This window comes from Papilio polytes, unplaced genomic scaffold (genome assembly GCF_000836215.1).
Source record: "Papilio polytes unplaced genomic scaffold, Ppol_1.0 DF824269.1, whole genome shotgun sequence".
NCBI classification, from domain to species: Eukaryota; Metazoa; Arthropoda; class Insecta; order Lepidoptera; family Papilionidae; genus Papilio; species Papilio polytes.
The window spans coordinates 4,235,545-4,249,518 of record NW_013524935.1 but is presented as its reverse complement, the minus strand read 5'-3'; the positions used below and the strand labels follow the sequence as shown (position 1 = coordinate 4,249,518).

The following is a 13,974-nucleotide window of genomic DNA, read 5'->3' as shown; positions in this document are numbered from 1 at the left end:
AAAAATCCTTATAGGTTTTATTAGTAAAAAAAAATAAACTTAAAATGTTTATTTATAAAATATACTTTATTACATTTAAATAGAAAATAGACAAAGCCTTTATTCACACGGGCGCTTTTTTTAACGCTCATTTTTTTTAAATTACTTATTACGTTCAACCGGAGTTCAAGAAATGCTACAACAAATAAATGCTATGGTATAAACGGATACATGAAAAAGCATTTGTTCTATTTCAACGGTTTTTTAACGCGCGATAAAAAAAACGCATATGTGAATGAGGGTTAAAAGTATAATAAAAACAAAACACAGTCATCTTTTGTTAAAAAACTATATATTTAATACAAACAAGGTTAGAAGACTACCTGTATCCTGCCGTCGTGGTCCTGTATGACGTCACGCTGCTTCCTCATGTGCCTCTGCAGCATCACGTAGTCCACCTCCAAGTTCTCCAAGTTCTCTCTGTTCTCTGACAACATCTGGAACATAGAACAAAGTTAATGCCATCGAACTTAACACTAAAAGTTATAAAATGTAGACTCAACACCGACCCACCGAAATCATACATCAATACTAATAAATCTTAAACACACATCTTTGTAGGATGTCTGCAATTACAGCATGTTATTGAATAATTAATTTTAAAAAATCCCCATAATTCCGACACATATTTTCACGCTATGTAAGTTAATAATTTGGAACACAATCATGAGGACAAGAAAGGGTCTGTCCTACCACTGGCTGATAGAGCCTCAGATAGCTAACTCAAAAATGACGACTTCGTCCCTGTTAAATTAAAATATAATAAAAGATACCCTATGTCACAGATAATTTACCTTTGTAACAGTGAAAAAATTTTTGAAATCGGTGTTATTTCTTTTAGGTAGAGTCCGCTTTAACATCTTCGCACGAATTGACCTGCTCGCCCGGTGTAATACCACGACCACACAGAAAACAGGCGTGAAGTGGGAGCAATTCTGTGTTTCGTCTGACGAGTGTGGTGCCGGAGGCCCAATTTTAGTCCCTTTCCCGTCCCACCTTTTTCTTATAAGGGAAGGATTGGAAGGGATAGTGGATTTGACGGTAGAGGATACGCATAGGAAGGGGAAATTTCCTCCTCTCCTCCTCCGTCGATTAGGGGGTAGGCACCGCATCTGCAATTGCGGATGTCTATGGGCAGCGGTCGCTTCGCCTTTTTGGCAGATTTAGGTGACCGCTTGCTCGCTTGCCACCTATTTGTACCTATATAGAAAAAATCATACATACCAAAATACTAATTCTTCCTCTGTATAATATTAGTATAGATATGTAATAACTGACCGTGTAGCCGCCGCCGCCGTCGCCGATGTAACTCTGTGTGAGCACGCGGTACGTCTTGTCCAGTTGCAGCGGCGAGTAGCGCGGCACGGCGCAGCGCACGCAGCGCACCAGCGCAGACACCACGCGGGAGCCCGCCGCCGCCGTCGCGTTGTACACGACACGCATACCTACAATACGATCAACTTGCCCTTATCCTTTACGGAGGGTCGGCACAGTATATGCTGCTCTTCCATACATCTCTATCAGCCGTCATATCTGAAACCACTCCTTTTTTAAGCATATCCTCTTTCACACAATCCATCCATACTTTCTTCGGTCTTCCTCTTCCCTTGTAGCCACAAAATTCTAACACTTTTTGGTTTATGTCCCCATCATTTCGTCGCATAACATGTTCATACCACGCTAACCGTTTGCTTCTCAATTTCTCCACCACTGTAACTACTTTCAAACTTCCTCTAATGTACACATTCTTAACTTACATAACATGCAATACACATACTAAACTAAATATAGGGTCTTATATGAAGGAGGCATAAACCCATACAGGGTACAGATACTGATATAAATAGGTAAATAAATAAATAAAATACGAAATAAACAAAAAAAGTATAGGGATATCTGTCAACTTGTAGTCTAATTTTAATGCAGCTACTTTCACAGTTATGTACAGTCGGGCAAACTGGCGGTGTTCCACCTTACAGCTCAAACCGTTTGAACATTTTGAAACGGAACAAAAACCAATACGACGCAGCTTATAAATGTATCTTCACAAAAAAAGTCGGATACTTAAACACGGGTAGTTTCTGTTTATTATAATACCTTCATTTGCACATATTGCTATCTAATTAGTTATTTGTAGGAAGAGGCGGAGTTTTTCTCGGTGCAATAAACAAGGCAATTGTTCCTAAAGTAGAACACCGCGGCGCTCTCTCGTGTCGGAGGCCAAGACACACTTTGGGTCGCTGCGCCAACGCAGTAAGTAAGAACACCGCGGATTTCCGCGACTGTACATGAATATACTGCATTCGTAAGCATTATACAACCGAATATTAAAACACTTTACCATGCGTCGCTTATAATCTAACGAATTTCAAAATTTCAATTTCATTTGAAGTTTAAGGCTTAATTTAAGATGCTGATACAAAAAAGATTTCAGTATCGGAATGTTAGTATTTTAAAGTGATTTACTTTTTTTCGGAATATGCTAGCAGCAATAGATGATTTGTGTATTACATGTTGATATATTCTCAGTAATCTAAAATTTTACCTGCGATTTGAAGCATTCTACGGCTGTTAAATGAGCCGGGGGTCTGCGCCGTGCCCACTGAGAACTCGAGCGCTTCCATTAAATATTGACCCTTCAGGTCGTACACTTGCACGTAGTTTTCAAAAGGAATCGCCATCAGCAACGCTTCAGTTGTCACTTCTATACAAAAACGGATTATTTTCTCTCTTTATTTCTATCTTACTAAAATTATAAACTGCTGAATGCCTCTCGATGGTTGTCATAGATATAGAAGAGTCTGAAAGAACACATAGGCTATTCAGTTTTGCTTTTTTAATTCCACGCGGACGGAGTTGCAAGCGAAAGCTAGTATAATTATCTATTACTAGCCCTTCCCGCGTGTAGTTAAAGATATCAATTAGTAGCTGATGTGTTCTTCTACACATTGTTCTACATTTGTGAAAACAGTGAATTCCTTTGAGTCGTTTTGAAGATAAAAGTAACTAACATCGATCCATCTAAGATTACATTCAAATAATATTTGAAAACATTAAAATTGACAGGCTTACCTCCCGGGTTAATCTGCATCCTAAGTCCTCCTGCATTAACCATACAAACATGCGCCTCATTCCAAGCGCCATCTTTCGCTCGATCCATTACCTAAAATTTATTACCTTACCAATTTATAACCTAACAAAACTGAATACATACAAACTAATTGAAGTTATGAAAGAACACTGAATGACTTAGACCGAAAAGTAATAAAATCCAGTTGTACACTGATTGAACTGTTTACTGAACGAATGAATGACTAACCTGTTCGAGGAGACCATCGCAGGCCCAGTTGCCGAGGTTGCACTCCGCACTGAAGCAGGACCGAGTGAGCGTCACGTGTGTCCTCCCCAACACCTCCTTACCCACCGCGTCCACCTCCTCACGCCACGGTTCCAACTCCTCAAGCATCAGTGGATCTATACGCATTAACACGTGAAAAAATATTTTGAAGCAGCATTCGTCCACGTGGCTACACACAAGTAGCCTGTGTTCTTCCAGATTCCACTCTTCTTCAATGCCAAATTTTATCGACATCCATTCAGCAATATAAGCTACAAACTCTAACATCCATCCATCCATCTAAACAATAGCCACAGTTTTTATTATACCCACCTTGAACAATAGAGGAACCTAAGAAGACGGGCTGACCTTCCCACCTTTCTACAATACCTTCGTTATTAATAAATAACTTAATGTTGCCCAAATACCGTGTGTAACAATGCGCTTGTACCACGGGAATCTAAAAAACAAATTAACTATGACATATAAAGGTTTAAAATTTTATACAGTTGATTCTAATAATTTTTATAGGTTATATTTGAAACTTTCTCTAAGACTACTTACTCTATGACCATCGGACCTCGTTACTACAGTGGGGTATTCCCCGATTGGTCGTGTGCCATCAGGAGCTTCGCCATTGTATAGCAAAGAGTGGGAATGGCCGCCCACTATTATGTCCACTGTTGGTGATACGCGCTCTGCTAAGAATCTGTTCAGAACAATTTATACTCAGAGTATTAAATGAAATTGGACAATAGTAACAATAAGAAGCTAATAGTAGATTTAGCCGAAATTATTAAATAATCTACATCATAAATCCTTGTCTCTGTGGAGGATCGACATAGTTTGTGCTGCTCTTCTCTCTCTATCAGTCGTCATATCTGAATTCACTCTCTTTTCAAGCATATCCATCTACACCTTCTTTGGTCTTCCTCTACCATAGGAATCTTAATACGTAATTAAATAACCTAAACCATTTGGATTTAATCATAAAAATTGTTGAGAATCAAATATTTATGGTTATCTGATGTCGAAGTTATCCCGTCCTATGTCAAATATCAATCGTAGAGACGTTAAAGGTTGCAAATCCTATAACCGGAAACACTTACAAGTCGCTAGTATAACCAACGTGGGACAACACTATGATGATATCAACGCCCTGCGCGGTCAGTTCCGCCGCCTCGCGATTCACCGCCGTCAGCTCGTCTTCCATTATCACTCTACCTATGGGCGCTGAAAACTGAAATCATATATTCGAAACCGGTTATAAGCCTTAGTTTCTCAGAGGTTATGTCTTGGGATCGATTCCCGCCATTTAGCAAAGTTTTTCGAATAACATGGATATTTACCCGACGTTCTTACACCCATGTTTATTTTTCGCAATTTAAAATTATCTAAGAAGTAAAATTTTATGTTTCTATTGTACAAAGTATTACATCGACATCGAATCATTTTTTTTTTCATCGTTTTTAGTGGTGAAAATAGCCTTAATTAGAACACAAACATGGTTAAAAATCTTACTAACATTATAAATGCGGAAGTTTAGATGGGTGTTTGTTAGAGTTTGTAGACAGAACGGCTGAACGGATTCCGAAGAAATTTGGTACAGAAGTAGAGGATAGTCTGGAAGAACACATAGGCTACACACTTTTGTTATTTTTAATTCCACGCAGATTCGCAGGCGAAAGCTAGTTTAGAACAGTTATGGATCACCGTCACGATAAGCACACAGTAGATGTATAGATGTTATACGTAATTTCTGCTGTTCTAAAATGTACTTACTTGTCGTAACAACACTCCGATGATTCCAATCTTTCTCCCGCGCCGCTCCACCACAACATGATTCTTCACATACTTCCCTAATTCAGGTTCGAACGTTGTGTTAACATTAGCACCCAGCATTGGTGAGTTCAGTCTTTCGAGGTATGGCAGTAAACCTTCCACACCGTGATCAAATTCGTGGTTGCCAAGAACCTGGATAGAATATCGTATTTCGAATATTATAGTTCATAATAAACCAAATGAATTTAAAAGATCGGTTAATAAAAACATGGAATTAGCCTACGCAAGCCTTGAAAGGAAAATTGTCCTAATTGACTTTTCGGTACGCTTTATTGAGATTTACTCAAAAACTCTGGACAGTTTTCATTTTGGTAAAATATAGGACCAAAGGACACGTACCATAACACGTATATTTTATTAATCAGCCAACCAGAAGCTGAGATATGCAGCAATAAAAAAATCTATTTAAAAAAAATCGGCGAAAACTACGAAATATTAAACATCAAATAAATTCTACATACGTGAGCGTCATGTTCAAACATATTCATGAAGTGCTGCGTCACATTCCATCTTAGGAAATTATACCAGATGGTGCCTTGGAAGGTGTCTCCAGCGTTCAGGAGTAAAGATTCGGGCTCCGCTTCTTGCAGTTGCCTTACACCGGTGTAAAGCCGGGCGAAGCCTCCGATGCAAGTCTCATCTGGGTTGCAGATTCCACCGGTCGGACTTATTTCATCGAAGCTAAAAAAACCCTTGGTCTGTATGAAATTTAGATTGATTCAGATATCATTTGATAAAAAATTTGTAGTACTCGTAGTTTGTTATAAGACAAAGTCCTTATAAAAAGAAGAACAAGTTATGAAGTTATGATACCTGATACAAAACACTCTGTAGTTCAAAAAACGACGAATTGTATATAAATTAACACTTACTGTGCATGAAAGTCATTGTAATGTATAATATTCAACTCATACAAACTCGTGTTCTGTCCATACACGATCGAGAGTAAGGTAAAAAGACACACCCACTTGACCATTGCTAAGTAGCAGAGACTATACCATACTGCGCTACCGTGACAGACTTGAAGATATTGTAGATAAACCTTTACGAGTATAAACCAGGGCTGCAAAAACTCGCGCGAATTTTGATTCGTTTTGACACGTTCTTGTTTGCTTCTTGGCAGCCAAGGTCATTGTAGCGTTGCGTTGCCCCTCCCGTCCCATTACGACGCGCTACATCTCAAATTACGTTCAATGCAACGACTCGCATGGAAATAGTTAAAAACCACTAACATATACGAAAACAAAAATGTTAAAATAAACAATAAATCTAGAAAAATGTACTAATTTTATTGCCTTCCAAGTATTTCTTCAATTTAATCGTTGATTTTTATTCTGTATTAATTTTTTTTATAATTTTCGCCACTCTCAAATATTTTTTAATTTGTACAGCCCTGCTCTAGATAATTGATTCTGTATTAATTGATAATACAGATAAGGAAATCCTTAAAAACTATTTAATCTTTATAAGTAAAATGTACGCTAAAACTAAAGTATGACACATTTATTCGCAAAATAGTGTAATTTTAGGTTATGTTTTTAACTTAAACATTAGGGACAATCCCAAGGGATTTTTATTATCTTTCAGATGGCTTTGGTACTTAATAGGCTTTTCTATCCTATTTACTAGGAAGATTAAATAAACAAAAAGACAATTAGCTACACTGTTATACTAGTCTAGGTATTATATTTGTTCCAATCATAAATTCCTTTATCTCGTAACATATGCGTTATCAAGAAATACTCTTAGAGTTATACGTTCAATGTTAAATACGGATTAACATATGATTTGTTCAAAAAATTATCATAAATTATAAAAGCGATATCGTCCGATAAAGATAATGTAAACAGATTAACTATAAGGAAATTAGAAAAAGTCAGTAATATTCGATTTACGTCATTGATAAAAAAGATTGTATTATGGATAGAGGCCCCGCCCATAGTCTCGAAATTACAAATTTTTTTAAAAATCAACCATAAGATAGTAGCATCAAAACGTTTAAAGAAAAAAAAACAAGTACGAGAATTCTTATAGGAATTTAATATTCTATTGGACTTGGGTATTTTAATATATCGAAAAAAAGTACTGTTATAATTTCTAAACATTTATTATTTGCAACAAAGAGTTAATACACTTTTAATATAGAGATGGTGTTTATAAAATAAACAAATGCATTTATAACGTCACGAATGGACAAGTGTGAACCATGCAATAGTTATGTCAAAGGCTTGGGTTGCCATATTTCAATAAAAAAATCTATAAAGACATTCACAAATAAAGCAGTGTTATTACTAAAATAAACTACAATTCTAAATATTATTTAATCAATGTGTTTTTTAGATTCAAAAGTGTTTGAAATATAGTGATCTAACCTAACCTACAAAATGTTAAAGGCACTAATATTTAAATACAGATTATAACAAAAAAGGCTTTGAATACAATAACACTTGTAATGACATGTATTGTCATCGCACTCATTCTCTTTGAGAAGACAGAGACATATGTCAAAACAATCACTTTAATCGCAAACCCAGAGTAACAAAATTATTTTAGAACAGAAAACATTAAGGTTAGAAAATAACTACTACAATTCAACAAAATACTGAATAATCACAAGAAACAGATAATCATCACAATAATATATGCTAAATACACTAAACTACATTAAATTGGTTACCCTACATACTACATCCTATAGTTTGTCTAAATAAGATAGATTAGTTTGATAAATGACGCATATGAAATGACGCAAAAGTATCGAATTCAATTTGTATGAGGGCAAATGCCTTACTTAATAGACAGGTATCGTAGTGACAAAAGAAACACGCAGCGAACAATATGAACTATCGATATTCGATATGGTATGAATTAAAAAAAAACACTGTAATCAAAAATCGATCAGATTCATGACTGATTTTACACAACCCATCTCTTCAAATTTCAAATGAATTGTCAAAGTAATCCAACTTATTTAGACAAACTATACATCTTAATTGCAAGAATTTAGTGTATTTAATATGTAGGGTGACCAAATAATTACAGAATTAAAATATTTAATTTATTACTTAAGGTGCAGGTGAATTCTACCAATTAAAGATTAAAAAGATATACTATTTAACCCAAAATAAATGGAATAAAATCATTTGATTTACCATTTCCATTGACGAAACATGTGTGAGTTTTGTAAAATTCCTGCAGGAAAAGTGGTTATGTAGAAAAATTTATTAAATCTTCCAGAAATACATGGTTCGTGTCTATTGGACAATAATAATGGGTAATCTCTGTATTCGGAATAAAAGATACCAATAGTCCAACTGTCGAAGTTATACAATTAAAAAAAATATTTTAAGTACAATAAATAGTAAATATGAATATAATTTAAAAAAGGTAACCGTTTTTACGTCCTTATGTGTATGGAGTGCGAGGGTTGACGTTGATCATCTCAGTTGTGCTGTAACATATATTTTTTTATTATTTTTTTAAATATTAGCAGATTTTTATTAATATTTTTTCAATTCCAACTAAACTCTATGCTTTATATTTCGAATTCGTATCCTTAATTTAGCCTATTGGGGCTTTCTAGTGTGTTCCTTCGACTATGTCACTAGATGATGGCCACCGAGGAGGTTTTAGTGGTTCAAATCCTACATAACCTTGCTTCCCCCCCAGGAGGCAAGGTATCTTTTGAAGAATTCTCCCCGACACAAAAAAGGATATTGGCTCTATAATTATAAAATAATTTCAAATATAACCTCAACTTTTTATATCGAATTATAGATTATATAAGAAATAAATTGTGCGTAAATAAAAATAAATTACGACAGCACACTAGCGCCGCCATATCAACGTCAAAATTATCACAAAATACTTTCCGTAGTGTACTGTTTACACATTCAAAAATGATAATTAACTGCTAATGTAAAAAAACCTTGTAAAACTAAAAAAAAATTAGATACAAAAAAACAGTGTCATTCAAAATGAAAAGTGAATAATACTTCTTTCTACGATGATTATTAGTTAAAAGATTTAATATATCAAAGCAAACTTCATATTAAAAAAAAACACTAAATTTTTAGGTTAGAAAATAATGATTTTGTAACAAATAAATGAGTACAATCTAACTGAAAAGCAAACAAAAAACTTACGAATACTCATTAACATTGTGTGAGGTTGTCTGTTCGTCCATAAAGTACGTGTGAGCGATAGGAGGTGGGTATCTGATTTTAACATAATTATTTTCAATACTGGCATTAAAAAAATACCCGGACTACAAAACTTTGGTAATCCTTATTAAAAAAAAAATATTTTCAACATTTAAGTATGAATTATTTTAAAAACCGTTTTTACATTTGATGGATTACATTTTTTAAAAGCTTTTAATAAATAGCTAGAACTTTTAGATACTAAAAAATCACATTTTTTGTAGCAAAAACTAAAAATAGCTTACAAAATAAAACTAAGAAGTACAAAATCCTATCGTATTGTAAATATGACTAAATTTGTAAAGATAAAAACTTCTACAAGAAAGAAGCACCTGATGAAAAAAGCCACATCTTCATCAAGCTATAGAACTATCTAGAAGTATGTACCAAAATAAAATTATACTAATATAATAAATGCAAAAGTTTAGATGGATGTTTGTTTGTAGCCTAAACAACTAAATGGATCTCGATGAAATGTGGCAGACATAGAGGATAGTCTTGAAGAACATAGGCCTTTTTTTCACGCAGACGGAGTTGGGACGAAAGCTAGTATAATAACTCACCTTCGAGAGCATCTAACATGGATGACAAGAAGTACGATACCGAGCAACAGGCAAAGTGTACCAACAACCACATATGCCACACCGAGGAATGGATTCTTGCCACCCAGTAACGATGTCGTCGATATTATAAACGATTTAGTGCCATCGAAGTCTGTCACCGGGTAATCTGAGGGAAAAATGAGTATAATAAATACATTTTTCATTGTTTTAAGACCCTGAAATATTTGATTATCTGTCTATATAAACAGAGGTTAAAATTTTGTACATTTTACTAACAATATTTACATTCTTATGCAAAATACACAAAATATATTATGGATGGATGTTTTGTTACTAAGCACATCCAGAACGGATCACCAGATCTTGCTGAAATTTGGCACAGATATAGAACATAGTCTTACTATAGACAACAAGTTTTTTAGATACTGCGCAAACAACAGCTACTTTATAAACATTTTGCTTATTTAATTAAAACGATTTTTTTTTAATTAAATGTTGGTAACGCAACATATGCCAGCCAGATACATGCCGGAGGCCTAATTTAAGTCCCTTTCTCTTTACCACCCTTTTCTTATGAGAGGATAGGAAGGGGAAGTGGATTTGACGATGGAGGAGATGCATAGGAAGAGGAAATATCCTCTTTATGTGCGTCTCCTCCTCCGTCGGATAAGGGTAGGCGACGCATCTGCAATTGCAGATGTCTATGGGCAGCGGTCACTTCGCCATTTTGGCGGATTCAGGTGGCCGCTTGCTCGTTTGCCATCTTATGTTATAAAAAAAAAAAGATTAAAAATTAAATTATAATAGTAAAGTTTAAAAAAAATGTAACTTACTATAATCAACTCGTAACAGATATGGTCCCTTAACAAGTCCTGTACTGAAGCCGTACTGAGAATGATCGACGCGGCGATACAATTTCCTAAACGTTGGCAGCGCGGCAGTACGCATCCATACTATTAAGTCTTCATTCTGTTAAAAAAAAGTTGTAAAATATAACATCCTGTATAGAAATCCTGAAAAGAAATACAGGGTGACCAAGAATAACATATCCGGTCAAGAGGATGGCACAAGAGAAATAAGTCTAGAAATATCTCTATAAAAAAAAAACAATCTTAGTTCTTAAATTACAATTGTTTTTTTTTATTTTATTTCAATGACATTTATTTTATTATTGTTTTATTTTTTTTTTATTTAAATTTCAATCTTGTGTAGTCAAAAATTATGTATAACATACGTGTAACATAATTTTTAAATATAAAATTGTAATTGATTTTTAAGTTTTGTTTATTACTTACCTGAAAACCATTATTATCTGTGTTGTTTAGATCCAATTGCCAAACAGGACGTCGCCAGTTCACAGGTTTTGTGAAGTTTGCAAAAGCTAAGAACAATTTAAAAAAAAATATATTTTTTTCATTAAACCTTTAAGACTATTAAAAATTAATATTCTTACCAGTTTTCAAATCTCCAGGTGGGTTTCGGAACTTGATATCTTTGTCAGACGTCCAAGCAATACCGGTGCGTAACACTGGCACTTCAATGTTCCAATCCAGAGATCTCACCATCAGAGTGTCTATAAAATTAACACAGATTAATTAAAAAAACATTGTCAAGATTAATTAAAAACACCCTGATCTCATCTCAATATGAAGATCTCATATGAAGGCGGCTGCAGAAGGTTTTATAAACATTAAAGTCAGCCAGTATAGACTTAATTTTTATAACAGCAAAAAAAATATGAATTATTAATAATTATGACACAAATTATTTTAAGAGATTGATTAGGTAGTATAATGGGAAATAAAAAAGTCATCAAAAATTGCTTTAAAAGTTATAAAGAGGAAAGATTTGGCTGTTTGTATATACTGAAATAACTCAAAAACTACTGGGTTGATTACAAAAATTCTTTCACCATTAAAAAGCTATGTTATCAGTGAGTAACATAGGCTATATTTTTATTACATTTTAATTTTACATGGCTAAATCTCGAGGGCCTAATTTAAGTCCCTTTCTCTTTACCACCCCTTTTCTTATAAAAAGAGGATGGGAAGAGGAAGTGGATTTGACAGTGGAGGAGATGCATAATAAGGGGAAATATCCTCTTTATGTGCGTCTCCTCCTTCGTCTAATAAGGGTAGGCAATGCATTTGCAATTGCGGATGTCTATGGGCAGCGGTCACTTCTCCATTTTGGCGATTTCAGGTGGTCGTTTGCTCATTTGCCACCTTATGTTATATAAAAAAAAAAGCAACAAGTAGTAAAATTAGGGTTGATAAGAAATAGAAAATTTAGTAATAAAATAATTATTCACCATTAAACATGGAATTAGCAATAGCACCGCAAGGAGCGACAGGTTTCAGTTTGCCATTTTCTTCAGCATAGCCAAATGGATCACAATCTGATGATGGAGTCAATGATAACTGTCCACGGAGCTGACTGTCATCCCTGTTTAATATTTCATAACAATCATAGATTACATTGCCATCAGACTGTACATGTAGGTTTATAACATAACTGACATATATTTTTGAATTAGTTTCAAATTTTCTTAATTAATTTATTATTAAGTACAAAAAACATAAGTTAACATTTTCATTAATAGCTATTGACACTTTAGAAACAGAAAAAAATTTTACATATGTCTGAATGTCCATTGCCTCAACTTTTGTTTTAAAACAGAAGTCTCTATTGATAAAGAATAGAAGGTAGGAATTTTTGACCAACTTCCCAAAAGGAGGTACTCAATTTTTTTTAAACAAGCCTTTCAACAGTGAAAACAGTTAAAATAAACATATACCTGGATTTAACATATCTCCTGTGGTTCTGGTAGTAGTTGCTAAGACCATAGTAGAAGTAAACATCCCTCTTAAAGTCTTCAGTTAAATTGAAATTTATTTCACAAATACATGAATCCATATCATTTTTCCTAATGTATTCAGCACAAGTTATATTTTCATTCACTTTCATGCATTTCGTGTAGTCTATTACATGTTCTTTAACCTATAATGAAACATTTTAGACTCAACTAATTTGATTATGGATGTAATGTCGGCCACTTAAACACTATCCTAGCTTACCCGTCTATGAACAAGGCCGGGATAATGTTTATGTTGGCCGACATCTGTTTAAGAAAACAGTCAGTTAATTAAGTTTTGTTTGTTTAAGATTTATGGGGCGTTATCGTCACTTCGCAACAAAACCCCCTGTAAAAATAAATAAATAAATAAAAAACCTTTAATGAAAAACTATATTTAAAACAATAACTGTAATCTAAGTGTTAAAAAGGAATCAAAATAATAGTTAATTCATTCTCTACACACACTTTCAATCAGCCGAAACAAATAGAAGTTTTAAGTAAATTTGAATTTACTTAAAAATTAACCTTTTGTCCTTGTTTCTCCTTGCCCTCATGTAGACTGACTGTAGTATTTGCCTTGCTACAGCCTTATAAAAGTTATGAATACTGCCATTTTTAGATGACAACAACTAATATAAACAAAACTATTTTTGCATCTTACCTCATCCGAAAAGTAGAGTAATCCAATCCCTACTGGAATAAAAGCTATTCCAATTACGAAGAACGTAGGCAATACAGTTCCAGCGGTTAATATAGGTTGCCATGCAGGCAAACGTTGCTGTTTAAACGCTGATTCTGCAGAAACAATAAATTGTTAGTATCGAAATCAATAAACCAAAACCAGATGATACACCAATGCTAAATATTACCTGCTGGGCGTCTTGATTTCACGTTTTGATCCGATGTATCACTAGATGTAGCCATTTCATTAGTTGTTGTAGTTCATCCAGTTGGAATTATTTATTTAAAATGGTGATTATAGATACTTTTGGCTTAATTTCTTAATCAATAATCATAATCAATTATCTTCGTTTTTGACATTTATAAAAGTCAAAACCAAATGACATTACAAGGACAGTACACACGGTCAAAGAACAAATAATTATAAGAGAATGGACATAGAAATCGATGAAT

At 34.1% G+C, this 13,974-nt stretch overlaps 2 protein-coding genes across 3 annotated transcripts; both read right to left on the bottom strand.

Moving 5' to 3' along the window:
• Positions 1 to 312: 312 nt before the first annotated feature.
• LOC106106776 (apyrase-like) lies at positions 313 to 6,284 on the bottom strand. Its single transcript, XM_013287436.1, has 11 exons — positions 6,091 to 6,284; positions 5,680 to 5,899; positions 5,159 to 5,350; positions 4,486 to 4,616; positions 3,941 to 4,085; positions 3,710 to 3,836; positions 3,359 to 3,513; positions 3,112 to 3,202; positions 2,585 to 2,743; positions 1,318 to 1,484; positions 313 to 476 (listed from the first exon to the last, which is right to left on the bottom strand). Exons 1-11 carry the CDS (start codon positions 6,192 to 6,194, stop codon positions 351 to 353), a joined length of 1,617 nt encoding a protein of 538 aa, XP_013142890.1. The 5' UTR covers positions 6,195 to 6,284; the 3' UTR covers positions 313 to 350.
• Positions 6,285 to 8,425: 2,141 nt separating this feature from the next.
• LOC106108473 (cell cycle control protein 50A) lies at positions 8,426 to 13,896 on the bottom strand. Of its 2 annotated transcripts, XM_013289645.1 has the most exons (10): positions 13,710 to 13,896; positions 13,502 to 13,635; positions 12,781 to 12,983; positions 12,295 to 12,428; positions 11,437 to 11,556; positions 11,279 to 11,364; positions 10,817 to 10,952; positions 9,984 to 10,149; positions 9,364 to 9,435; positions 8,426 to 8,669 (listed from the first exon to the last, which is right to left on the bottom strand). In XM_013289645.1, exons 1-10 carry the CDS (start codon positions 13,762 to 13,764, stop codon positions 8,624 to 8,626), a joined length of 1,152 nt encoding a protein of 383 aa, XP_013145099.1. In that variant the 5' UTR covers positions 13,765 to 13,896; the 3' UTR covers positions 8,426 to 8,623. The 2 variants fall into 2 exon arrangements, with proteins under 2 accessions (XP_013145099.1, XP_013145107.1); XM_013289653.1 differs by lacking the exon at positions 9,364 to 9,435 and having other exon boundaries at positions 13,710 to 13,893.
• Between the last annotated feature and the right edge of the window lie 78 nt (positions 13,897 to 13,974).